The sequence below is a fragment of the Trachemys scripta genome, chromosome 13 (genome assembly GCF_013100865.1).
Source record: "Trachemys scripta elegans isolate TJP31775 chromosome 13, CAS_Tse_1.0, whole genome shotgun sequence".
In the NCBI taxonomy this organism is placed as follows: Eukaryota; Metazoa; Chordata; order Testudines; family Emydidae; genus Trachemys; species Trachemys scripta.
This window is the reverse complement of record NC_048310.1, coordinates 7,907,312-7,933,526: the sequence shown is the minus strand read 5'-3', so window position 1 is coordinate 7,933,526 and position 26,215 is coordinate 7,907,312. Positions and strand designations below refer to the sequence as shown.

The window sequence follows — 26,215 nt, the reverse complement described above, 5'->3', positions numbered from 1 at the left end:
CCTACGTCTTTCCCGCCAGCTGCTCTAAGGATTTCTCACCGTGTGCAGGGAGACCATTCTGTTTGCAATGGCTTACTGCAGCTGTGGACAGTTTATAACCCAATGGGCTACCAAGGACAATACAATGACTGTAGCCCACATGTATTATTGGGTAAAGGGATTCTCAGCTGGACTCGGAATTTTTTTTACACTATCAGGTGGGGTTGCCCTGCCATCTTTGGGACCCTATGATGTGGTCACAGCAGCACCCAACGTTGGTACTGGACTGCTAAGTACTTTGGTGGCCCTTTGGCCATCACGGTGTTCCTCTCCCTTGTCCTGCTTCACTTAAACAACCCTGCTGTTTTGAGGAGTCCTGCTCAGTCAGGCCTTTGTTGTGCTGCAGATTTCCCCCTCTCCAAACATGGCTTTCGCCCAGCTCTTACATGGGATGCCAACGAGACTCCATGCAAACCCCTTCGCTCTGGGCCTTCGGCTCCGACAGCACATCCTTCATGCACTGCAGGGAGCCGGTACCAAGGACCGGCAGCCAAATGGACAGTAGTCAGGGGCTTTTAGAGCTCCAGCAAACCTGTCTTGGAGACAGACGTGGGCTACTCATTTCCTAAACCGTGATTTTGAAAAAAAGGACGGTAACAGTCATAGAGGGGAAAAGAAAGAAACCGCATGGCAGAACAGAGTGAACGATCTGTGAGAGGGAGGGTATGGACTGGCTGTGGAGGGAGTGGAGGGTGCTAGTGGAGACAATTCCAGCCAATGCCACAGGTCCTGCAAGGTGAATAGCGCCTCCTGCAGGCTGCTCTCAGCTCTTGGGGAAGTCAACAGGAACGGAGCGGAGCGCTACGTGGGGACCAGCTCCCCAACCATTCCTGTGGGCTTGGTGCTGTGCAACATGGCGGCAGTCCATGCACCCAGCTGACCACGGACCTTGCCTGTATGCTGGAGGTGCTCAGTCGCTCTCTAAGCTTCTCCTGCCCTCACTCCAGACGCACATCATCCTGCAGGAGAAGGCAGTTTGATCCAGGAGCCAGCCGTTCCTCCTGTCTGGAATTTATCTCCCAGGGAGACAGAGGGAGCATTGTTTTGCATAGTCTGCCCTTCTTACGGAGGCCCATCCATCTTCATATCCCCAGATAGTGACATCTTGGAACACACAGCGGATAAGATTTAAACAGCACTGGGCCAGGCTGTGCCGCACCATCAGGGGAACTGCCTTCATCAGTCAAGTGTATTTACTAAACACCACCACAGCACACACTCCGCGAGCAGCTGATGGCTCCTCAAGACTTCATAATCTCTTCAGAAGACACATCGGCCATAATTAATTGAAAGAGATGGGACCCGCTGATGGGAATTTTTAATGAGCAGGAACATCTGTTCACTCTCTGCGCCTTGTAGGCACCCAGACCCCCACGTTTGGCCTCTTTCGTGCCCAGTGGGTCACCTCTGACCTTCTCCAGAAGGCGCGTTCCTGGGATAATGATATGACTGGACGGGAGGAGTCAGGGCGACTCGACTGGAACAAAACACGTACGCCGCGGGGCTGGAGAGGACGGGCCATATGGAGCGGCCGCCCTTGCCTTTCGCAGGCAGGGGGCGAGGGCATCGGGGAGATGAACATGGGCCAAAGGGTGACCTCGGTGCAACGCCACCGACAACACCCCAGCAACTCTGGGCCTCTCTGAGAAAGGCCCAGATCTGGATGAGCAGGAAGGGGCCCACAACAGGGTGTGTCTCTGTGTGTAGCTCCCTTCCCATCAAGCCCGGGGTTGAGATAAGGCAGGCGAGCGAGTGGGAGGGAGGAGAGCTAGCAGCAGGCCCACATTTCACCTGCCTTTAGATTTACAGGCAGCTTTGTTCTCCGGCACCATTAATCATCCAGGGAGGATACAGACGCCTATGGAGCTTGAAACAGCACAGCAAGTATAAATCCAGCAGGCCTTTGATAATGGCCATAAAACAAACAGGTTAGTCAGGCATTGCATGGAGGGGCCCAGGAAAGCGAGCCCTGCAGACAGGCCACCATCGGCACACCTCTCCCAGGCAGCAGGCGCCCCCGGCTCATCCGTTTATAATGAAAAGATGATTTTTGTTCCTAATACAGGACTAAGGTCATCTCCTTAGATCAAAACCCAGTCAGTGCATTGGGGAGTCTGAAGGAGGGGATCAGTGACAGCAGGGCAGGGCCAGAGAAGGAGGGAGAAGGGAAAACTCCCGCCCAGCCTATCGCGCCTGTCAGAACAAACCTGTCACTCCCTTCTCCGTGTCACCGGGCAGTACTGACCTGAGAGGAAGGACACAGATTGTACACCCGGCCTACCCTTAGCAATAATCCATTCAGAAACAAACATGGGCTCAGCCAGGCAGAGAGCCAGGGGAAATAGTGGGTGCCCCAGGGGATAGGATCTGGGGTGCCAGCTGTCTTAGGACTAAGATAGATCGATAGATAGGGTCCTCAACCTGGGGACCCCCAAAGGAGACACAAAGAGGTATCAGGGTGTTCTAACATCCCTGCCCTTCCTATATGGCAGAAAGGGAGCAGGGTCCTGGGTAGATTTGGGGTTGATGGGAGGTGATGCCCTGTCCGGAAGGGGCTGACAGCTGCTGGGTTGGACGGCTGGATGAGAGGAGTAACCAGGGCCTGAGCCCAGCGTGGGGCAGAGAGAAGAAAGCGAAGGCAAACGAGAATGTCCCTGGGTCACATGAGTCAGAGATATCCTGCCCTGGGGCAAACAGGGCGGCCCTTCCTCATTCCCCAGCTGGATTGGCGACACGCCCCCAAGCACAGAACTGCCACCAGGGCCACGGCACACCCATGGCAGCTTCCCAGGGCTCAGAGCGGCACCGGACGGCCTGCGTTTGATTTGCGGTCTCGGAGCGGCGGCTGTGACGATGAAAGGGGAGGCGAGGAGGAGAGACGGGGGAGGAAAAGAAATCCGTCATTCCCTGGCGATTAGCGAGTGATCTCCGCCAGTGAGAATGCAGGACATGCCCTATTAGGTTTAAAATAGACTATTCTTCATTTAATCGGGCCTTTCAAAGGCTCCCCATTACCGGCGAAATCTCGGTAACCCTGGAGAAGCGGCTGCTGATGGATCGGCTGCTCAGCTCCCCATTTGGATTTCTGCATTGCTGATGCGAGTGACTCACCCCTCTAACTTTATGAAGTTATTTCCCTCTGTCTCCCCCGCCCCCAAAGAGAGGATTAAACCCTCAATTGAGTCTTTGTGCAGGGACTGAAGGGCCATATATCATCTGTTAATCCAGTCCCGGCTCCCTCCCAGCTCTCCCCGGCAGCATTAGTGGTTCGTTAAGGCGATGAATCGCTGGAGCGGATCTGTCCCGGCCCCATCTCGTGGGGCACTGGATGCTTTGCAAGCAGCCGGGGGGAGGCGTTAGTACTCACTGGGCTGTGAGGACATGGACAATAGGGTACTGGGGATGGCACAGGGGAATCCAACAGGCTGGATGAGCTCTGAGTCGGTGCAGGGAGGGGTCTAGGCGTGGCCCGGCCTCTCCCCCATTCCGTTTGGGGTGATGTGCAGAGAATGGGGGAAGTAGGGGCCTCCTGGGGTGTGGACCTCCCGAGGGGGAGAGGACATGCCCCCCCTCCACCCTGCACCGCCACCCGGGGGCATGGAGATGCTGGCTCTCCCTCTAGAAACTGTGTCCTCTCCCCCTCCGGAGGCCCCAACCCTCTCTGAGCCTCTAGAATGGAGAGGGTAGGTTCCCAAGCGCTGCTGTCCCTGGGCTACGCTGTCGCTTCCCCCTAGCTTAGAGCAGGGGCAGACGGATTAGCGCAGCGCACTGACCCCTGGGTAATGGGACCCGCGGGGAGAATAACGCCAGCCCCCAGTGCTCTCACCTGGCACGGCTGTGCAGCTCACTGGGAAGCAACGGGGAGTGGTGGAAAGGGGAGAGCCCCACCCACACCCACAGCTCTCGGCACAGGGTGTGGGTCACTGACCCAGTGGGATGTAGGTGTAGACAGGAATATCCCCCCCAACGCCAAAGGGCCTTGCAGAGAGGAGAGACTCAGGATGGGGGCAGCGAGACAAGATCCAAGGAGCTGGGGAGGTGAAGGGACACGGTACCAAGGCGAGGCAGTATTCTTGGGGGCAGAGTCCAAGGTGATCTCTGGGACAGGTCACAGCATGGGGGCTGGGTCCTGGCTATCTGCAGCAGGACCTTCATCTGCTCCCCCAAGATCCTCTTGCCCTGTAAAGAATGTGTCCCCTACGGCTCACTCTGAAACCATCTCCCTTCGGGTCGGTTGCCCCGCAGCAGGGGCCAGAGGAGGGATCATGGCAGATGGGGGGAGGAAGGGTGTGAGGGGGTGGCATCGATTTCTGACTCATTGCATGACCCTGCAGCAAATCACTTCTCTGAGCCTCAGTTTCCCCATCGGTGAAATGGGCTTGAGGATACCTGCCTTCCCTTGTAAAGCGTGTTGAGGGCTACAGACGAGATATGCTACGTATCGCTATCACTCCTCTCGCCCAGTGGAGAGGAAGGGTGGCCCAATAGGTAGGGCGCCAGTCCCTGCTCCATCACAGATTGCCTGTGTGACCTGGGGCAAGTCACTCAGCCTCTCTGGCCCTCCGAATGGACAATGGGGACTTGCCCTGCCCTGCCTCTCCGGGGGGCTGGGAGGATGACAGCAGCTTCCAGCTCACGCTTTGCAACCTTAACTACCGCCCCTCTGCCAGTCCCCTGGGGGTCCCAATTAACACCGTGTTACAGCTATGGAAACTGAGGCATGCAGCCAGTAAGGGCCCAAGCTTCACACTGATCCGTGTGGACCTCCGGGCCCAGCACTGCTCCACCCAGGGGCTGCCCTGCCCAGACTGGCTTGCAGGGCCGCGGCCCTAAGGGATTTGCACACAGCTGTCCCCTCCAGCGAGTTGTGCAAAGGGCAGGGGTGGATCAGAAGGAGCAGGAATGGCCTCTTCTCTCCTTTACCATCCTAGCGCATTAAAGCCTATTGTGTACGCGGCAATTACCTCCTCGTCTCCAGGCGCCAGGCTGGGACGCAGCTACGCGAGACAATAAACCAGACCTGGTTAACCTATATTTTTAAAAGGTCACTTCTTACGAGGCAGCCAACAGGGGGAGGAGGGGGACAATCAAGTCAGCAGCCAGGAGGGGGAAGGCTGAGAGAGAGGTGCTGTGAGCGCCCTGCCCCTCCCAAAGCACTCGCAGAGGGCTCTGCTTCGTGGGATTAGAGCCTGCGTCCCTTGAAGCACCAAGAGTTTTGCTTTCCTTCCCCTCTCGTCTTTGTGTTTTAATTAGTATTTCCAAGTGGTGTAATCCCTCCGGGAACCCGCCGTAAAATACAAGCGAGGAGAACCGCTAACAATGATTCTTAATTAGCAAGCGCTTCCTACCCAGATTGCAGCATGGGCATGGGGCGTGGGGAGAGACAGGAAGGGAAGCCTAGGACAAACCAAGTCAGATTGGGGTGCCGGGAGCCACAGGGCGAGGGCCTGCTTGGTGGGTGTATATTTACTGCAGGCTGCATGGAGATTAGAGACAAAGGCTGCCCCGCTCCCACCACCTTTTATCACTCTTGGCACTGGAACCAAAAACATTTGGCTTGAGAGCAAAGTTCCCACCAGTCTCCTTCTGTGCCCGGTATCAGATACACGCACAAAGCAAACAGCGCTGTGCACACATGTGGCTTTGTCCTCTGAGCTTGCATACACAGCACACACCCCTGCGGAGAGTCAACACATTCTTGTGGCGCTGGATAAGGAACTGCTGCACCAGGTCAGATCTCTGGCCCATCGACTCTGGCGTCCCACGGGGCCAGTTGCTTCGGAGGAAGGTGTAAGATCCGTGCACTGATGGGATAAACCAGCCTGCAGGGAGAATTCCCTCCTGACCCCAAAAGTTAGAAGCCAGTTTATGCCCTGAAGCACGAGAGTGTCTGTCCCTCATAAGATTCAAGCGTGCACACACACACACACACACAGAAATATTACCTGTCTGCCTTCACTTCTCCAGACCCCGTTCACCGTTTTCGTTGGGGCGATGGTCACCACAGGGGGCGTGCTAGGCACGCTGTGCCCCCCAGGGGGGACGATGATGGGGCCCATGGGTCCTCGCTTGGGTGTGCTGGCAGGGGAGCTGTGGTTGGTGGCTGGCGAGGAGACGGGGGAAGACTCGCTGCTTATCGAAGACCCTTTAAAGAAACCGAGAAAGGGGATCAGAAGGGAAACCTTTAACAAACCCTTAATAGTAGCACATCACCCATTAAACCTCATTGACAACAGCCCTGTCCCCGGATCGCCAGGCTGTGGATTTGGTGGCACCATTAGCTGGGTCAGAGACCACAGACTGGGCTAGCAGATTACGTCCTGTGCAACCCCCCTTCAGAGGCGCTGACCTCTCTGAACAGGAGCATACAAGAGCACATCACCGAGGGCCCCATCCTACACAGTGCTGAGGGATTCCTGTGAGCTACTTCGCACCCACAATGGCCACTGACTGCCATGGGTATGGAGGGATTGGGCCCAGAGTGTCGGGGCCACTAGGAAAGGTCCTCAGAGTCCCATGGAGGGCCACCATCTATCCTCAATGCCCCAACTAGTCCAGTGTCACGGCCACCACTGGAGCCCTGCCTGGTGGCCCATAGGATATAATCTGCAAAGCCAGATCTATGGCTGGGAAGGGAGAAGGGCCAGGAGGGGACCTCTCTCTTATCAAGCAGGCCTCTGAATGAAACGCTGGGTGAGTACCAGGGCTGGTAGAACCCAGGCACCACAGCGACCAGCGCAAGACACCCCCACATCGCAATGCCGCTGTGTGGGTTAGACTCCCAGCAGGTGGCAGCTCCGCCCCGACAAGGCAGTGAATGCCCATGCCGGGCTGAGCGGATCTTTGCCATCCCCAAGGTGGGGGACAGGGGGAGATGGATGAAGATCCCGGAGGTGAGGGAAAGGAGGAGATGGATGAAGGCAACCTCAGGACATGTCTACCCAGGACAATTTCCCGGCATAATGATAATTACGCGCACACAGACATCCCATGTCACTCTGGAAGCGATACAAACACTAGTGGAATAAGAGTGCCTGCGGGGGGCAGTTATACCAGCAAGGTGGGTACATTTCCCAGGGGGTTAAAGAAGGGATCCGTGCAGTGGATTTACTGTGTACATCTGAAGACCTATTAACACCCTTCTTCCCCGACCCCACACCAGAAGATCCAGCAGCCAGAGAACGCAGCAGCCATGTTTGTTTTCAAACAGACTCTACTTTGCCTTGCTCAGGCGAATGACCCTTTGCTCTGGGCTGCCTGAATGGCTGTTGTGCTTCATCCCAGAAGTGGCTGCATTTCAGTGGCGGAGGCACTCCGCCACAGCCAGGGCGTAAAGTACATCCTGGCAATGAGTCTCGCTGTACAGTGCTATTAATAAGAGACCGTTACGCCTGCCCAGCCCCCCAAAGCTGGCTCCTTGCCCATGGAGAGAGAGGCTCCAAGACGACCATGCAGGAGATGTGCTGCTGCTGAAAGGGGTCAGAGGCATCAAAAGCGATTAGTTGTTTATTTATAATTCAATACCCCTTTATTCAGCACGCGGCACTGTCTGTGAGCGTGTGTGCTGCGGTTCTCATTAGGGAGCATCCTCTTAGCGTTAAAAGGCTTTGCCACACGCTGTTCGAATGGCCCAGAATGGACCCTCTCGTCAGTCCCGCCTGGCCTGGGCAGCACCACAGCCAGGAGAGGGCTTCCACACTCGAGGACAAGCTGGGCTGAAGTCACTCACCGAGGGCGTCTTTGTGCAAACGGGACAGCTGCCCGGCTTTCAGTGGTGCCAGATGCTGGCAGAGGGCAGGGGTCGGTGCATGAGGATCCCGCCCCTTGTCCTCTCCCCCAGGGCCTGGCATATTTGGTCAGCAGGTCCGTTGCTGGGGGGATGGGAGGGCTGGAGTTCCGGACATACTGCCTCCAAAGGACCTTGGTTTTTCACCCCCAAGCCCCGATGCCGTGGAGGGATTTTCAAGGCCCTCTGCCCAACCGTGGGGGCTTGAGAGCACTTGGAAAAACCATCTCTCAAACAGACAGCTCTGCTGAGCCTTAAGACAGGGGTCACCGCAGCTGCTCCATGATGCGGCCATGTCTGTGCAGCCTCACATCACAGATCTCCCCATCAGGCAGCCAGCGGCGCCAGCCCCCGGTAAGGAACAGCCGGCTGGGGTGGTGACAGCAGAGGGGAATATCTCCCCTAACAGCCGTTGCTCCTGACCATGGTCTTATTCTCCAAAGCCCGTCCCCAAGCACCGCACTCACGGCAGTTCTCTTGCATGGCCAACAGGGAGGCTAAAATGTGCCTCACAGTTCTCCCCGCGACCCCTCTGGTGCCATGTCTAATCCGACACAGGGCAATGAGATCCCCTCTGGCAGCTGGAGGTCCTGGGGGCAGAGGACACGAGGGCTACTGTCACGAGCAGCTCACCAAGTTACTCTTGTAGTTCAGAAGTCAAAGATGCTGCTTTCGGATAGGAAGATCCTCGGTTCAAATCTCAGCAAGGATAATTGAGCCGTCTTCCATGCCCTCCCCAGTGGAACAAGAAGAGTTTAGCAGCAGGCTGCAGTAACTTACAAATATGGTGGGGTAGTCATTTAAGATTTGGCTCTCCAGGTCAGCCCCTCAGTTCCCCTGTTGACCCTCTAGCAGGGGACTATGATTGTGGCATTAGAGGAGGACAAACCCCCTCACAACAAACCCAGCTAGCAGTGCCATACTAGGTAAACGAGGAAACATTCCTTCCTGACCTCCACAGTGATCACCCCACGCCCTGAAGCATGGAGATTAGACTAACAAACAGAACTACAAGCTTTATCGCTGCTCAGAAAATGTTCCAATCCCTTTTAAAACCCTGCCATGCTATTTGACTCATTAACTCCCTGTGGCTGATAACACGCTGTATGAGTACATGTGTCCTTCCCAGGGGCACCCAGTCTACAGTACGCCACCCTCCACACAGGCAAAGCTGGGGCAGCTACAGATGCCTAATGCAAAGTCCTGATATTCCAACTTTGAGCCAACATGAGAATTTTTCCAGCCCTCAGTTTAGCTGACTGAGCGGCATGGACATTCATCTCTGGCACTGGAGACGGGAAAGGGGCATCAGGGATGCCAAGCATGCGCAAAAGGGTGCCACTTGCGTGGCGCCAGCACCCGCTGCCAAGGACGCCCATCACGGCACACAGGTGGGGGCACAGTGACCCGAGAGCGTGACCGCTTTCTTTCAAGAAAAATTAGCCAACACTTGCAGTCGAGGCTGCAAAAGTTACTCTTGAGCGAGCGCTGGCGCTCGCAGACGCAGGCATTGGGATAAATCGAGTCACTCTTTGTAACCCTGGGGCAAGGCTCTGGCATTATTTGCATAATACATCTGTATTTTAAATTATACCCACCCCGGGGATGCCGGTGATATTTGCAAGGGAAAAATAAAACCTCCGAAATGGAATTAAAGTACCGAGAGCAATGCATATAGAAGGGAAAGGCTGGGCCAGAAATACAAATGGGATGCTAACTAGGGCACGCAGAGCTCATCATGTGCTTCACTGCAAATTGCTAGCATGTAAAAATGAGCAAGGACAGGCCACGCTTTCGGATGTGTGAATTTTGTGCTCCTGAAAGATACCGCTGTATGGCCGTGGAGACAGCAGCAGGAGCAGCGTGGGCTGCAGTGACCCCACGTCGCTCTGCCAACGCGCTTCAGCATCGACCACTTCCAGTGCCCGTTCAATCCTGGGCTCCTCTGCTCAACCCGTCAACAAGCAGCCTAATTCTCTGCTGGTGGAAATGGGCAAAAGGCCAACCAAGTCAATGGCGCTGCATCCGTTTACGGCAGTTTGCTAATTAGCACCAATTCTGAGAGGGGACTTAGCGGGAAGGGAACTGAGGCTGCTCTCATCCATCAGGTGTCCCGACCGGCCTGGGCTCTGCAACTCGGTCCGGCTCCCCCAGCACGTCGCTAATGGCGTCCCGGCTGAACGAGGTGCCTCTCAGCTATGAGGCTGGCACAGAGCTGGATTGAATCCCAGGGCTTGTAACTCAGAACTGGAGCCTGCAGACCTTGTGCCCGCTTGGCAGGACAAAGGAAACGCCGTGTCGTGAGTTCAGTGGGAGTTTGGCACGGATCTGGGCCTGGCAGACTCCGTGACGTCACTAGCACTACTGTTTTCTGTGGAAGGTGCCCAGATGTCACGGTGACGGGCGGCAAAATAAAGCTCTAAGATAAGATGTTCCCCTAATTCACCTGTGGCCTCTCTAACGCTATTGCTCCCCATGCTCCGGTGGCAACGCAGAGCCCAGCAACGCTCTCCGAGCCACCGTGAGAGCACGGAGCTTGGTGCCGAGCAGCAGGGGAGGAGCATGGGAAGTGGAGAAGCACCAGCTGTTTCACGTGGGCTCGGCATGGCTATCCGGGCAGGCTGGGGGATGGGGGAAACGAAGGGGCGAGTGGCGGAGGAATCCTACCAATGGCGGTGTGCGGAGAGGCGTTATTAGCTGCCGAGCCCTATTAATTATTCCTGAGTCTCTTCGGGGAGCATCAGGGAGAGAAAGGCTGCCCATGACAAAGGAGGCGGCCGATACGGATTTGACACCCTCTGAGGTCTATCTTGTCAGCGCAAGGCCAACAACAATTAGCACCTAATCCCCTCTGAGCTGGGAAGCCATTACTCACCACGCGCTAGCGTTAACAATCAATACCACCACAATGAGCCGGGCAATTAATGAAGCTAAAGTCTTACTTCAGAACCTTAATTCTCGCTGTGTGGCTTTAAACGGGAGGGTTTGTGATCGTTATAATTAACTGGTGCTATTCAGCCAGGAGTTAGTCAATGAAACTAATCTGGATTGGAGATGACAAGAGGCACAGTGTGATGGTGTCACCTTTGTTGTCTGACCTCCTGCTTTCCGCTCAGTGATAGCAGATTAGCAGGCGAGGCTGACAGGCAAATGTAATTAACAGCTGAGACCCTGCAGAAGAAGAAAAAAAAACAGAGATCTGAACCAGCGAAGCCCACAATCGGCTGAGGAGCTTTGGGGATTTCTTTGTGCCTCCTTCCTCCCTCTTCGCTGCGCCTCCCTTTCAGAATAAATTTACTCCTTGATTAGGCAAGAAAAGGTGCAGATTTCTGTCCAGCCAAGAAAGGCGTCGGGGACCCTGCATCCCAGACACTGCAAAGGTCTGAGTTATGAATGACTCATCCGGCAAAGCAACCTCACAGGCCATCCACAGTGTCTCTCCCCTCTCCTCCCCACCCCTCTAGCAAAGCCATCCACAGCTGGGAGGCATTCACATTAAAGGCCAAACTAGTCACCATCTGCTGGCAAATAATGTGGCGCACTGAAGACACACTCTTTTTCCAGCTTCTTACTCCTGTCCGGTGGATAGAGCAAGGGACTGGGAATCAGGACGCCTGGGTTCATGCCCAGCTCGGTCGCCAGTCCCCGGCACCACCTTGGGCAAGTCTTTAGCTTTCCCATGCTTCGGTTGAACTATGAGTAGAATATACCACTGAGGTCTGGTCAGCACCCCGGTCTGAGCACTTGGTTAGCCTAGCCTGAGTGTGAGCAGCCCCCCTGCAAAGCCCCACCCGAGTTACGGCGTCCTCACCGGTGCCGCGCTCACCTGCGCGTGTCGCTAGGGCTTCTGGGGGCGCATCGCTGAGCCGCTCAATGATCCTTTCCCAGTGAGCTGGGGGAGAACTCATCTCGCTGGCTGGGCACATGGGGGAAGGCACTGGAGGGCTGTCAGCACTCGAGAGTGAGTTAGCCAGTGTCCTCTCTGCAAAGCGGGCGGGTTACCTGCCTGAGTGAAAGCAGCACCTGGGCTCTAGCCTATACCCCCAGCCAGGCCAGCTAGCCAAACCCCCAATCCCAGCCGAGGGGGATGGGTTGGGGTAACACCCGGGGCTAACTCTGCAGTGAAGGGATGGCTTCGGGGGGTATCAGCTCCTAATGCAGCAGGGCTGACATCTGACAGGCTCAGAACCCAGCAGGGCTGACCCAGCTCTCCTGGAAAGGCAAAGTTCTCGATGCTTTGCTCTAGCCGGGCCTCTCCACACGTACTGATGTTTGCCCAGCTTGGCCATGCATGAGGACCATAGCGCTTTGGGGACCCCGCTGTGTGCCGTGCCGGCTGCATCCTTGTGCCCCACGATCCTCACAAGGATGGAGACGCTGCAGGGGTCCTTGGGAACCTGCAGTCTAAAGGCGAGGGATCGCTGGGCCGACGTGGGGGTCGGCTCGCCCTGCCCCGTGGGAAGCCGTAGCGAGTTCGAGCCCGGGGAGCACAAGGGGGCTGGGCAGGCAAAGCCTTATGGGGCACACTGGGATGACACTACTGTACCCCACACCTAACCAGCCGGAGTTACTCCGCGGGCCGTTCCTTCCAGCTCAGACACACAGCAGCTCTTGAGGATAAGCCCCGCAGCCTCCCCGTTAAAAAATAGCCCTTCCCTTGAAATCCTTCCCCAGGACTAGATCGACGGGGCCTGCTCCTGCCAATTCGCAGCACACGCCATGCTTCTTCAGCAAGCAGCCGTGGGTTCCAGGGAGGCGCGAGTGCTCAGCGCCTGCCAGGGTCAGGCCCTAAAATGTGGCAGAAACAGCAACGGGCAAGCAGGAACCCACAGCAGCATTTCACTGGGGCTGGGAGCGGCTGGAAACCAGCCCGGCCCGATGAGCACACTGGGCCAGATACTGGCCGCAGCGACGCCCTGTAAAAGCAGCACAAGCCCCCAGCGGCCAGCGCAGCCCCTCTGGGTTCACAGCAGAGAGAATGAGATTGGAACCAGGCCCTCTCTTCAGCCAGTTCCATTTTGGTGAGCCTCCAGGAACCCTGCTCTGTACCCAGCCTCCCTGAGCACGGATCCCTGGACAGCTTTACTCTCGTAGAACGGGGCTGAGCCGGCAACGCAGCGAGGATGGACCTGGCAGTCTCTATCCTGGAGAACAGCAGCACCGTGGGGGCGGCTCTGCACAGCCCAGGCCCTGGGGCTCAGATATTATCTTGATCATCTGTGTTATAGTAACACCAAGAGGTTCCGGCTGAGATCCGGCCCCTGCTGAGCCAGGTGCTGCCCACCCACTGCCCATCCACCTTACACTCTAAGCAGAGGGGGAGGGCAAACAGAGGGAAATGGCTTGTCCAGGTGACCTGACAGGTCACCAGAACCCAGGGCTCCTGAGTCGCAGGCCAAGGTCCAACCCGCTAGATCAGTGTAGCTGTCAGTCATGGACAAACACCGAGAACAAAGGGCCCTGGCTGCTCTGACATGGCCCTTGAGTTCACACGGCAGCCCTTTCCTTCCTGGAGGTTAATATCCCTTTAACAGATTCACGCAACACCAACAAGGGGGGGAAAAATGACTTTGAACTCTGCGCTGCATCTCCAAGCTCCCGGAACTCAATTAACATCCATTTGATATCAATAACTATGTTAAGCAGCTCCCTGTTTCTGGATGCGGCGGGCTCCCGGCGTGGCTGCTCACACACACAAGCCTTTCCCACAGCTTCTGAGCCTGCCTGGCCTCTTCCTTTGAGATGAGAGAGAAAGAAATTGCAAGAGAAACCATGTCGCTTTAATCCCCACCGGGCACAGCGCCCCTGGTTAGCTCTTGTTTTCCCCTTAAAGTCGTGTTTCAGCTTGAGCCGAGCCATTGACTAGGAGACACAAAATCCTCCTCAAAAGGCTCCGGCAGCTTTTCCAGCGGAGTTGCGGGGGGGGGGGGGGGGGCGGGGGTTACTAGACCTGGCATACAGAGCTCTTTGTACTGGGACTGGGGGGCGGCTTTCGGGGAAACTTGGTGGGTGAATTTATTGCTCATGAAAGAGGAACGAACAGCATTGGGTAGAGCCGTGTGGCTGGAGTGCAAGAGACTCGCTTCTCCCAATGCACCTCAGCCCTGCCCTGCAGCTCTCAAGCTTTCCCCTGAGAAGAAAATGACCAGGGCTCAGAATCAGGAGGTGAATAAACATCTGTTAGGGGCCAGGGATGCTGGAACTGGGGTGGGGGGAGGAGGCGGCCATGGCCCTCCCACTTTTTACCAACCTAAGGTCAAGTGACGGGGGGGGGGGGGGGGAAAGGGGGGGCAGGGGGGGAGACAAGGGGGGGGGGGGGGGGTCTTGGGTGGAAGAGGAGCAGGGCCTTGGGGAAGGGTTGGTGCCAGGGTGGGAGGCCTCTGGGAGAAGGGGCGGTGTGACGGTGGGGCCTCGGAGGAATGGGTGGCGTGGGGGTGGGACCTCAGGGAGAAGGGGCAGCACAGGAGGCGGGGCCGCAATTCGGGCCCTGGTGTCCACCCCCCACACTTTTAGGGATCTTCTGCCACTCCTGTTAGGGACTGAGCCTCTGGAATTCATTTCTCCAGTGATCTAACCGACATCTGAACCTAGCTCTCCAGAGATGAGAGATCAGTGCACCAACCTACCGCAGCCTCGAGCATCACAGGAGAGAAACACACCAATTTGCGTCCACTTGTCAAAGGCCCACTGGCGCTCAGTGCTCTTTTTACCTGCAGCTTTTCCTAATGCCACATTCCTGTTCTACACAATCCCCTTCCTCTCCCCGCCAAAGCCTCCCGAGCTACATAATCTCATATATTATACATCTAGGAGATGATCCATCTCACAAACCCAGGCAGGCGGGGAAATCTGAAGACGGGGAAGGATTCTGCAATCAAATTATACAGTAGTTAAATCTAAATCAACAGAGAAAATGTGTGGCTTTTTATTATGAACCAAATTTGCTGGAGCAGATCTCTGTATATCGCTGCAAAGGAAAATGACTGCATTGGTGAGGATGACTGGCGTGCGAGAGAAAAATTTAAGCATCAGGAAATCAATGTCAGAACCCACTAATGTCGCTTTTGATGGCTAAGCAGCGAGACGTGGCTGAGGAGAATGAGACAGAGGAGGAAAATGGGGCGGCAGAATCTATAGCATTTTACAAATTGATTCTCCACCTTGTGTGCGGGTGGGGGGGTGCGGGGGTTGCTGACCCACAGACCAGTGCCCATTATGCCAGGTAGAATCCATGTGTGATTCATGTTCTCTTTCAGAAGGCTGGGCAATTCCCATCATAATTATTAATGAATCCTCTGCCGTGGTGAGCCTCCACATTTCAGAGGCCAATCAGCCGCTTGATGTAATCCTGCCACCCCACTCCGGGCCCCCTCTCGCTCTGTGTTCGGGGGAGCGTCCCTCGGGAGATTTGCCTCTTGGCACTGGCCGGACAGTGGAAAATGTTACGGTGCATCAAGCAGAGACGAACGGCCGGGCACAGAGATCTCCCCTGTCACCAGCAGCCCACAGCTCCCTCCCTTCCCCCATCGCAAGACACAGCCCGGAGCAGCCAGATTGAAGCTTGTCTGCATTTTTCACTCCCTTCCCCGTGAGAAATTCTGCTGGCAGCGCAAATGATGCGCAATTACTGAACGTCCCCCCCCCAATAAAACAGATGGGCTGCCAAACAGGCGCTGTGCCGCCGAAGGAGGGGGCCTGGCGCCATCCACACGCCATCCACGCGCTGCTGAGCGCTGGCGCGTTGCTCTTTAAAGGGGCCTAGCCAAGGCAGAGGAGCCCCGAACATGCTCCCCAACGAGCCGGGATTGCCGTGCAGTGCAACGGGCCAGCCCTTGGGTTCTGCCCATGCCCGTCTCCTCGGCATTAGCAGATGGGACAGCTGAAGCGACTTCACGCTGCTGTGCCGGGGAGAGCCACAGAGCTCTAGTGGCCAGCGGTGATCCTGGTTCACAGCACAGCCACTCCCACAGGGGCCGGAGCGAACCCAGCAGGGGCCAACCTCTGTCTGAAGGAGAGGGAGCTGGCTGGGGTGCCGGGGACGGGGGGTCCCAAGGAAGAAAATGGTTGGGCTTGGAGAAGAGCCAATGGCTGTGCAGGGACCTTTCTGAACTGCAGTGAAAGCCACCAGGGCAGGGCAGCCTGTGGCCACAGGAGCAGCTTGAATCATAGAATCTCAGGGTTGGAAGGGACCTCAGGAGTTCTAGTCCAACCCCAGACAGATTTTTACCCCAGTTCCCTAAATGGCCCCCTCAAGGATTGAACTCACAACCCTGGGTTTAGCAGGCCAATGCACAAACCACTGAGCTATCCCTGAGCTTGCTTTGCTTTCTTCCTGATGTCCCCCCCTTGGGCTCCAGGGCCCTGCAGCATTCCCAAGCTGGCTTCCCCGGGACAAGGCTCTCTGCAGCGCGGAGACGCTCCCTAAGGCCGACCCCTGCCGGCTGGTGCTGCGGGTGCTGGCTGCGCTCCAAGGGTGGGAGTCCATTTAGAGAGGGCGGGGCTGGCTGACGCCACCAGCAAACTTGAAGCGACAGCTCTGCCCTGCTAGCCCGGTCCATTAGCGCTGCGGGGAGATTCCGACTGGCCGGGGGCAGCTTGTTTGAAACCACTTCCCACCCCCTGGCCCTGAGAAGTTGGAAGATCCCGAGGCTCCCATTTCGCTTGGAAGAGTTGATGAGAAAATGGCTGAGAGGGAGAAATCCCAATGAGAAAAGAGGGTGAAATATGGCCCAGAGCAGGAGAGAGGGAATCTGATGGAGGAAAGGCCCCAGCCTGCGTCCAGCGTACCCCCTGGGGCCAGCCGGGCATTGTGTGCATGTGTCCGTCTGTCCTGCTGCTCCCTGCTGGATGGGCCAAGCCCTGCTCTGTGTGCGCGAGGGTGTGAGCGCCGTTTAACGCACCCCACGCTGGCTACCCTTCAGCTAGAGCGTCACATTTTGCTTGTTGCCAGGTCTCCCTTTTAAGTCACACGGGTTTGAATGACAAAGTCCTTTAAATCCTCTGAGCTCCCCCGGCCACAGCAGCTTCCCGCCCAGATTAGAGGCTTTCAATGGAAACGCGGGTCAGGTTTCCAGGCGCTTGTCATGCAATCCACACTTCCCCGAGCGGTACCACAGGGTGGCCACAGCCTCTGCGGGTGCCATTGCTGGGGTGATACCTTGTCCTCACTGTGCCAGCCCAATCCCGCCTGGCCAAATGACCTAGCAAGATGCAGGCCAGGCTTACGCGCATTGGGAGTATCCAAGAACAGCTGTGGCATCCTCTAGCGCCCCTTCCCCTCCCTGAACATGTGACGTAAGGAACGTGTGCCCACCAACGGTGCTTCCTGCACCCTCGCCTCTAGGGCTCCTGCCCAAAGAGTGAATTCCAAGCCTGCCTAGCCACAAACGGCGGGATAACGCACAGCCAGCCGCAAGGGCCTGCGAAAGGAATGACCGCGCTGGAATGACGGAGTGACTGCCCGGGACGGCTCTGCCTCGGGGGATCAGGAACGGGATTCAGCTGGGCACCTCCAGGAGGCCCCTCTCCCGGAATTGCACGTCCTGGCCTGGGCACGCTGGCGGGCGGGTGTGAAAGGAAAGGAAGCTGCACCGTGTGCCCCATTGCAGCCGGAGCAGAGAGGCCAGCATGCAGGGGAGTGCTGCAGAACCCTGCTGGCAAGGCAGGGAGCGAGGGCACCCGTGCTGCAGGGAGCTAAAGGTCTTTGCTTCCCCCAGACTGTGGTCCCAAACCTGGCACTGTTACATGAATGAGAATCCGGAGCATGGGGCCGGGAAGTCCTGCCACTCCCTGCTACCCCCCAGCCCTCCACTCTTCCTCTAATTCCTACCTGCGCTTCCTCCCGCCGGCGCCCGCGCGTTGCCTTTGGCCGGGCTCCTGTTAAATAGCCCATGAAAGAGAAATCCATTTCTCCAGGCCGGCACCCAGCAGTCGCCGGCTTCGTTATTAGCAGGGCAGTTTGGCTGGTGAGCGAACGCACGGAGGAGCCTTAGGCAAAATAAAACTTCACTGAAGCATGGCAGCCGAGGTGGGGGCAAGGCCGGCGTCTCTCCTCCGCGTTCTCTCAGGGGACAGCAAATGAGATGGCCTGTGGATCACTCCATCTGAACCGAGTGTTTAAACTGCCCCCTCCAGACACGATGCCGAGGAAAGACATTAGCCCGGGAAGCAGCAGGGAGAGCAGGCAGTTGTCTAGGGAAAAACACGAGGGAGCTCGCCAAGGCGGAGAGGAGTGAGACCGGGCCTCAGACCACGGCTTCGAAGGTGGTTAGAAAACCCAGGGCCAGGGGCGCAGTGCTGGGTCAGCTCTGCAGATAGGTTGGCAGGCAACTGGGCAATATGGGCTGCCACTCCATGCCAGGGCTCAGCTGGCACCACAAAGAACTGGAGCAGCCGGAACCGCCAGGGAGAATCAAAACAGTGGCTCCGGGTTATCGGAATGAGACAAGGAAAACCGTGGCCATGTAACTGGCCTGCAGTGATGGTGAGAGCATGTGTGCGTGCACGCCAGGCTCCCCCCGCCTCTGCCCCCAGTTTCTGTGACTGCGGCAGAGCCCACAAGCGGGTACGGGGTGGCTAGATCTCCCCGACCCTGCCCACGTGCCCAGCATGGGCAGCTGCGCACTCAGATCCTGGCCGACAAAGACTGTTCTAGCAGCCGTGGGGGTCTGAGGCTCCCCTCACGCCCGCCTCCTGCCAACACTGCCCCTACTGCAGCACTGCGCCTCCGACACGTCCCCCACAACCCTCCATTGGCTTCCATCCTGCCCCCTACGGCTGCCCCCTCCCTGCGACTGCCTCAGCTCCTTGGAGAGACTCTGCCCCAGCAACTCCCTCTTCCCCGGCTTGGCCTGGCCGCTCCTGCCCTCCAGCCTCCCTGGGCAGCCGGCTCCAGCAGCATCAGGGGACCAACCATCCCCGTTCACGGCGCTGGCAGGGCAGCTCCAATGGGCTGCGGCACATTTCCCAGGTCACAGTCCCCCACAGGGATTGGCGCCAGCACAGACCCACGAGTCGGCTGAAGTCCCACCGCGCAGGCAGAGCTCTGTCCGCAGGCACGGCGCTGGGCACCGCAGAGAAGAGGGGGCAGCACAGGGAGGGGACAGTCTAAGGCCTGGCTGGGGGCCCGCTAAGGGCTCTCGCTAAAGGACTGAGAGGACTGCCAGTGGGCACAGCAGCAGTCAGTGCGTGGGGCAGCAGCAGGTCTCCCTAGTCCGTGCTGCCCAGGGTACTGCAAAATGCCACTACCCGCCTCCGCAGGGTCCTTCGCCTGCCTGCCCCGATTCTAGGCCACGGCTAAGCCCACCAATAAGACCGGCTTCTCCAGCTCCCTGGGAAGCAGCCGCCCATGGCCAGGCCACCCAGAGCGATCAGAGCCAGGGCAGGTCGCTCGGGGCGTTTGGCCTCCCGTGCAGGGGGTGCAGCCCAATGCAGACAGGCAGCTTTCCCCCATACCCTCCCTGTCCCTGAGCTGAGTTCCAAGCCGCTCAGTGCATGGAATGCGCGGGGAAGCCAGCACTAGATTTGCACCCGGGGGCCATGGACAGGCTGCCCCAGACAGGCCAGGGGTTTGGTGCCACCTGGACCTGGGACACACAAGACATCATTGAGCTTTATTCCCAGGATCCTGACCCTGTCCCGTAGGGAGGGACCTGGCCCCAGCACCCCAAGCCCAGCTACAGAAACTGCTCCCCCTTGGGACTCGCCCCCCGCCCCATGCCCTACAACCAATCCAAACTCCCTACAGCCACAAGGGGCAGCGTGTTCCCCAGGTGATCCCGTACCCACCATCCACAGCAGGAGCATGGCTCTCAGGTGCACCCGCGTGCCAGCTCCCCAGGCCTCTCGCACACAGATTGGCCACAGGTGCAGACCAGGGCAGTAGTGGGCCAGTGCATGTGTAAAGTGGGGACCGGTATCTACAGACGCACCTTGCAGGAGGGGAGACAAGCAGATGCACCTGCAAATTGGGGAGCTCTTGGTAAGTTTGGCCTGCGGCTCCGTCCTATGGAGACCGACACTTTTCAAAGCTGTTCCTCAGAGTCCCACAACCCTGAGCATTCGCGACTGAGTCTTGTGTGTGTTGCCCCCCCGCTGTTCCCCTCAGCTGAGGATTAGCCGAAGGGATACAAGGAGCAGGACTGGGGTAAGGAGTTAGCAGTGAGCAAGTCTGCAGCATCCGGGCTATGGAGGCCCGGCCCAAAGAGACAGGGGAAGAGATGCAGCCCTTTGGGGAGTCCCAGGTTGATTCTGTGGAGGGAACCAATGGACGGTTTGTACTAATTCTACCCATCACCAGCAAGAGAAAAACATCCGCTGAGGATTTAAGGATGGTGAGATGGAAACGGCTCTGCTCCTGACGCAGATCTGCTCCTCACTAGCCAGAGCGCCTGGCTCCTTGTCCTGCCCTTGCGTGTCAGTGCTGATCCCATGCCAGGCGCTTGGCACACAGGGATGTGGTCCCGGAGCCGACGGGCCTGCAATCTAGGCAGGCCCCAGGCAAACACAGCAGAGGGAGCAGGGGAGGGGGGCAGGGGAGGCAGAGTGCTTCTCGAAGGAGGGCTGGAGGGGAGGGCAGAGGCATGGGGAAGTGCCCTACAATCCACTCACACCCCGGGGGTGTCACTGATCTCATTCTCCACAGTGCTGTTCCCAAAGACAAGGGTCTCTCCTGGGTCCCCACCCCTGGAGCCGCGCTGCAGCTGACCGGGACCCCCAGACAGGCCAGGCCCAATCCCTTGGGTCCAAACACTCGCTGGTCAATCCGACCTGGCTCTGAAACCTGCAGCTGGGCCCCCTCGAGCATGGGCTGCACCGATGGCTGGACCCCAGCGGGGCAACCGGAAGCAGCTTCTGACCCAAATGTAAGGCCCGCGGGTACTGTATGGAACATGTGGGAGGAAGGCACAGCTCTATACCAGCCAGCCAGGGGGAGGCTGCCCAGCGGGGTACGGGGTGAGCCCCTGCCCTTGCCCAGAACTCCTGCCAGCGCGTCGCAGCGAGGGAACAGCCCCGAGGGCCGTGGGAGCCTGTCCTGCCAACCACAGCCAGTCAGCGCCTGCTTAGCACCACCACTGGGCGGCTCAGCACCGCCCCCTGAGAGCGCTCGGGCGGCTCCTTCAGCAACAATTCAATGAGGTCAGGAAAAAAGCCAGCCGCTGCCAGCTCCCCCGCCCTGCCAAGCGAGAGGCGCCTGCCAGACAGTTGATGTGACAGGTTTAGGGCTGGCAGGATTTATGGAACGCTTGGGCTGCGGGAGAAACAGGCTGGCACAGAGACAAGCAAACAGGCCCCGGCCTCAGCCACCTCGGGCTGGGCTGGCGCGAGAGGCAGGCCCCAGGGCCCAGGAAGGGACGGCGGCAGAGGGACAGGGCGGCGGCTGGGGCTTGGCCGACATGGCCAAGTTAGCTCGGCGTCGCTGTCGGGAAGGAGTGCGGAAAAGCTGCCACCCCCCAGGGACAGAGCTGTGCTGGCCACGCCCCAGTGCAGAGCCGGGAGCCTGGCACAAAAGCCCATTTGCTGGTCTAGCTTATTGCGTTCAGGCAGGTAGGTTAAGCTCTGGCCAGTCTAAGCTGCATTTCCAGGGGGGCAAAGCTCCGCCAGCCAAGCCTTCAGTGCCGGCAAGGCAAGGCAAGGCAAGGCAGCCTCAGAGGCCCTGAAGGGGGTGGGGGGGATGGGGCACAATGGGGCTGGCAAACACAAATCCCGCATGACCACGACCTCCCGCAGTCCTTGAACAGCTTCCAAACCCAGCCTGCAGGGTCGGTGCAGGGAGCGCCAGGCCAGGCGCAGCGCTGCTCCCCAGGTGGCGCTTGCACGGCTTGCCAGGGGCCCCCGTTCCACCCCCCAGGTGCTGGGCACTGCGCCGTGGCTAGGGAAAGCCGCACGGGGGCCCAGGCCTCATGTGTTCCCCACGGCACAGCCAGAAGAGAGGGGGCGGGTGGCGGGGCCAGGGCGGCGGGAGGGGAGGGCTTTGGTTTACGCTGGCTGCTCTATCCCGCAGAGCAGTCCCGTGTGTGTGACGAGCGAGCAGTAACAGCAGCCACGGCCCTCCCAGCACCTTGTCCTCACAGCTGGGATCAGAGCACCTCCAGCCCGCGCCCCAGGGCACAGAGCCCCCAGGGCACAGAGCTGGGCTCCGCAGCTGGGTCTGGGTTAATATCAGGAAGGGGGTTTACGTGGGGAGTGGGGACAGGTAACAGGGTGTCAGAGCGGGCCTTGGATTGGCTTTGAATGATGGGGACATGCCCAGAGGCTAGGGTGACGGGCAGTAACGCCTTTCTCTACAACTGCATTGCTGGCCTTGCAGGATCTGGGGATCTCTTTGCTCAGAGCATTGTGCCCTTGCCCTGCCATAGCCCTGAGGGGCGAGGGAGCACAGGGCCCCCTATCCCAAAGACACAGGGGCAGACACTGTGCTCAGACACAGGGCCTGATCCTGCAGCCTGCTGGGCTCCCGCTCCAAGGCAGTCACCCCACTGATCCGCACAGGTGTTGCCAAGCAGCCCATCCACACCTGTCTCACATAAAACCACGGTCCTGAGTCCCTGAGCGATCACAGCAGTGGGGCTGTTAACCCCGGCGTCCTGCCCGGTCTCCGGTAAGTAACACTCTGTCCATCCGGTATCCCCCTTCAGCTTCAGCGAGACAAACACTTCTTCCCTCCTTGCCCCAAACGACTGCACAGAGCATTGCTGTGTGCTGTTCCAGCTGCAGCAACCCACCCCCGAGGCGGCTGCATCTCAGCACTGGGTGGGTGATTCCTGCACAAACAGTTGCCAATCCCCACCCCAGAAACGGTTGCATCTCAGCACTGGGTGGGTGATTCCTGCACAAACAGTTGCCAACCCACACCCCAGAGGCACCTGCCTCTCAGCACTGGGTGGGCAACCCTGTATAAAAAACTGCTGCATTTCATCCTAGAGGTGACTGCATGGGGGTGGGGGAATCCTTGTGCAACAGCAGCTGTGTTCCGCCCCAGAGTTGGCTGCATTTCAGTACCAGGTAAGTGACCCTTATATAAACAGCTGTTACATTCCACCCCAGAGAAGGCTGCATTTCAGCACAGGGTGACATGATCCCTGTATATCCCTTAACCTAGCCTCACTGGGGGGCACTGGGAGTCTTGATTCAGGTTTGTAAAGCACTTTGAGATCCGGGGGTGAAAGGTGCTCGAGAAGAGCAGAGTAACGCCATCACCGCATGCCATGTTCAATGCCCTCCCAAAGCGGGTGCTGTGCATGGTGCTGGACGGGAAAGTCCCTGCCTGACCCCCACTGTCCATCACTCAGCTTTGTCCTGAAGCTTGGGGCTCCTTGAAGGGAGCTGCTGTGAGTGCCTGGGGTCAGCTCCGACCTTAGGCGAGTATCTCAGAGCGGGGCTGGGCAAGGGGTCTGTCTCAGGCACTCCCTCCTCCCTCACCCCCCCCGACGTCATTTCCAGGGCCCCTCTCCCTGCTCCTCTCTTACCTCTGGGTTCCTCTGCCTGTTTGGCCAGTTTGCGCAGGGCGGCAGCGAAGCTGGAGGAAGGCGCTGACTGGACTGACAAGGAGCTGTTGGCCGCTGGGCTGCCATTGGGCACAAGGGAGCCATTGAGAGGAGAAGGGGTCAGGGGGCTGACGGTGGCCGTGGTCCGGGTCGCGGTGGAGAGCATTCCTAGTGAAGGTGACTTTGGCTCATGGCTCATGCCTGAAACAACGAAAAGAACAATCCAGATCACCGGGAGAGAAGGCGCCCGAGTCACCCGAGAGTCGCGACTGCACGCAGGGACAGAGGCCGGGGCAGACGACAGCAGTCGGCTCCCTGGCACGGACAGAGGCAGCCCAGCAGCCATCCACCCCCGGCATCCACGCAGAGCTTTCCAGATGCAGATCTCATAGTGCTCTGCAAAGGCAGCACCCCCGTTTACCGAGGGGGAGACGAGGGACAGGGACGGGGACATGACTGCCCTAAAGTTGCCCCCAGTTGAAGCCAAGTTTCCCAGCTCCCTGGTCACCAGTCACGGCTGCCCAATGCCCAGCAAGGCCAGCCCCGGGCGGTAGTGGGGGAACGGGTGCGTCTCTTAAGGGAGCTGCCCAAGCCCGCGCCCAGCGGTTGCCCAGCAGGGCTGGGAGTCTCCTCTGCTTGCACCCCCAAACTTGGATCAACCTAAGGGGGCAACCATGTACAATCACCATAGCTCACCATCCACCCAGGCCAGCTGCCTCCCTGGTCTCTCTGGGTGCTACATGGAGCTCCCACTCCAGCATCTGAGCGTCTCCCACTTGAGGTACCCTCCCAATGCCCCCCTCCAGAGGGGCACACTGCCCCATCTGACAGAGACCACGGGCCCGGGCCCCAGAGCTCGTGAGGTTCCTAACTTCCCTGGGAACCTAAGGAAAGTGACTCAGCCAAGAACCTGTGGTGGGGCCAGGAATTGGACCCAAATCCCCATTCAGTGCTCCACCCACTGGACCATCCTTTCCACCCAAACAGAACTGCATCGAAGACTCCGTATGCCAACAGTGTCCCAGCTCCAAAAGGAGCCCGCCTGCCATATCAATACTGATACAAGCCCAGCTGACCCCGCGCACTACGAGCGCCCGACCCTCCCCTCGCACTGCGGACTCCCAGGAGGAGACCGCCGTTACAAACGAGCCCATCTGGAGGAAGTCACGGGCAGCCGTGTGAGGGGAAGAGGCAGAAACTGATGCCAGGCAGGTTCCAAAGAAAGCAGGAGCAGACCTGCCCAAAGGGGAGAGGCAGCGGCAGGCAGACCATTGGGGCCAGATCCCAAACACAGACGTCTTGGAAGAAGGCCTGGGGTCAGGCTGCTAGAACAGGAGCTGTTGGACTTTCAGTCCTTTTCCCGAAATCCAGTGGGAGGGGAGGGAATCAGAGACAACAAAAATAGTGAATCTAAGCTCTGATTTCACCATCCCACCGGGACTCACAAGATCGGACACTGAGCGAGCAACTGGGCTTCCCCCTTTGGCTCCGCAGGGAAGGGGAGGGGAGAAATAGACGAGGATTTCAGCCAAAGGCAAGAAAGTCTTTGAAACCCTCCTGCCCGACGAGCCCAACCGCCCCCTGGCCTGTGGAGTCGCATGGCGCCGGGGGCACAAAGCATGGCCCCTTCTCCCATCCCCTCCTCCGAAACCCAGCCCCAGAACAATGAATCAAACGCCCACCCGGTGCCCAGGTCAGCCAGGCCACTTCCCTGCAAAGGAGAGAGTAGAGAATCAAAGAGCTTACAGAGCGCAGGCCAGCAGGTGACTCCCGGCTTCCGTCAGCTGATGGCTCGGGGGCTTTGGGTTTAATTTCTGTAGCCCGCGATGGATTATAAAAGAGAGCGGCGCTCAGGGAAACCCCATTCTTCCCAGCGAGCGCTCGGAGCTTATCTAACAAAGCAGCGGCACACAGACGCTGCTCCCCACAGAAACCAGGCTGACACTCTCGGCCGAACAGCTGCCGCGAAGTCACATGGCCCCAGCTGATCTGTAATATCCAGGGTCGCTTTTAGATAACAGTGGTGTTTTGTCAGTGCAGCGCCCAGCAGCAGGCCCTATTGAGCGCGTCTGAAGCAGCATTGATCCAGGAGTTTGACCCCGCCGTGTCCTCCGCTCTGGTGCTAAAGGCGGAAGAGGGAGAAAGCAGCCAGGAGCGGGCTGAACCGCCGTGCTCGCCCATGAGTCTGCGAGGGCTGAGCAAGAATTAGCACAAACTGCACCACTGATTGCTCAGCCAGACACAGGGGCTGGAGGCCCTCAGCCGTGGCCTCGCAGCTGCCGCTCGGAGCAGCGCACGGGGAGAGGTTGCTCCAGGGGGCTGGCGGCAGCTCCTCCCGCAGTGCCGGGGGCTGGCTGTCCCCCCGCACTGACTCCCTGCTCCGGGCTTCTCGCTCAGCTGGGAATGAATGGACTCAAATACAGCTTAGGAAAGAGGAAGGGCCATGGCTGCCGGGCGATTCTGCCAATGCCCCTCAATCCCGACCCGCAGCCCCTTTACCATCCCAGGTCTGGGCAGAAATTGCCGATCAGGCTTCACACGGTGTAAAGAATTGTTTTGTGGCAGAACAAACATCCATTAGCCCCTCACACCCACTGCCCCCATGCCCTGAGCCAGGTGGGAATCCAGGGTTATGGGGTGAAGGGCCATTGCAGAGACGAGAACACCGACAGCCATCGTCGCCCGCCCTCCCTTCCCGCCAGGAGAACATTCCTAGCCTGTGGGGCCGCCCCTGCGCTGCAGTGTCACTGCGGACACTGGGGCCTTAGCACTCGCTATGGACGGGGCAGGGCTTGGCTCACCTGCCAGCAACAGGGCGCCAGGAAGAGTTGCAAGGGGAGGACAGCCGGGGTAACTGGGTGAGCTCAGAGCCAGGCAGGCTCTTGCCAGCTTGTGCCAGGCCCCA

The 26,215-nt window shown here is 58.4% G+C and overlaps 1 protein-coding gene across 3 annotated transcripts in view; it reads right to left on the bottom strand.

Annotated features, from left to right (window-relative positions):
- GSE1 (Gse1 coiled-coil protein) overlaps nucleotides 1-26,215 on the bottom strand; it is a 342,546-nt gene that overhangs the window by 26,661 nt on the left and 289,670 nt on the right. For 2 of the 3 annotated variants that reach the window (XM_034788816.1, XM_034788817.1), the window contains exons 3-4: nucleotides 23,293-23,511; nucleotides 5,985-6,184 (exon numbers count right to left, since the gene is read on the bottom strand). In XM_034788816.1, the coding sequence (XP_034644707.1) occupies nucleotides 5,985-6,184; nucleotides 23,293-23,511 (419 nt within the window). The remainder of the gene's footprint in view (nucleotides 1-5,984; nucleotides 6,185-23,292; nucleotides 23,512-26,215) is intronic. The other variant, XM_034788818.1, reaches the window with a different exon arrangement.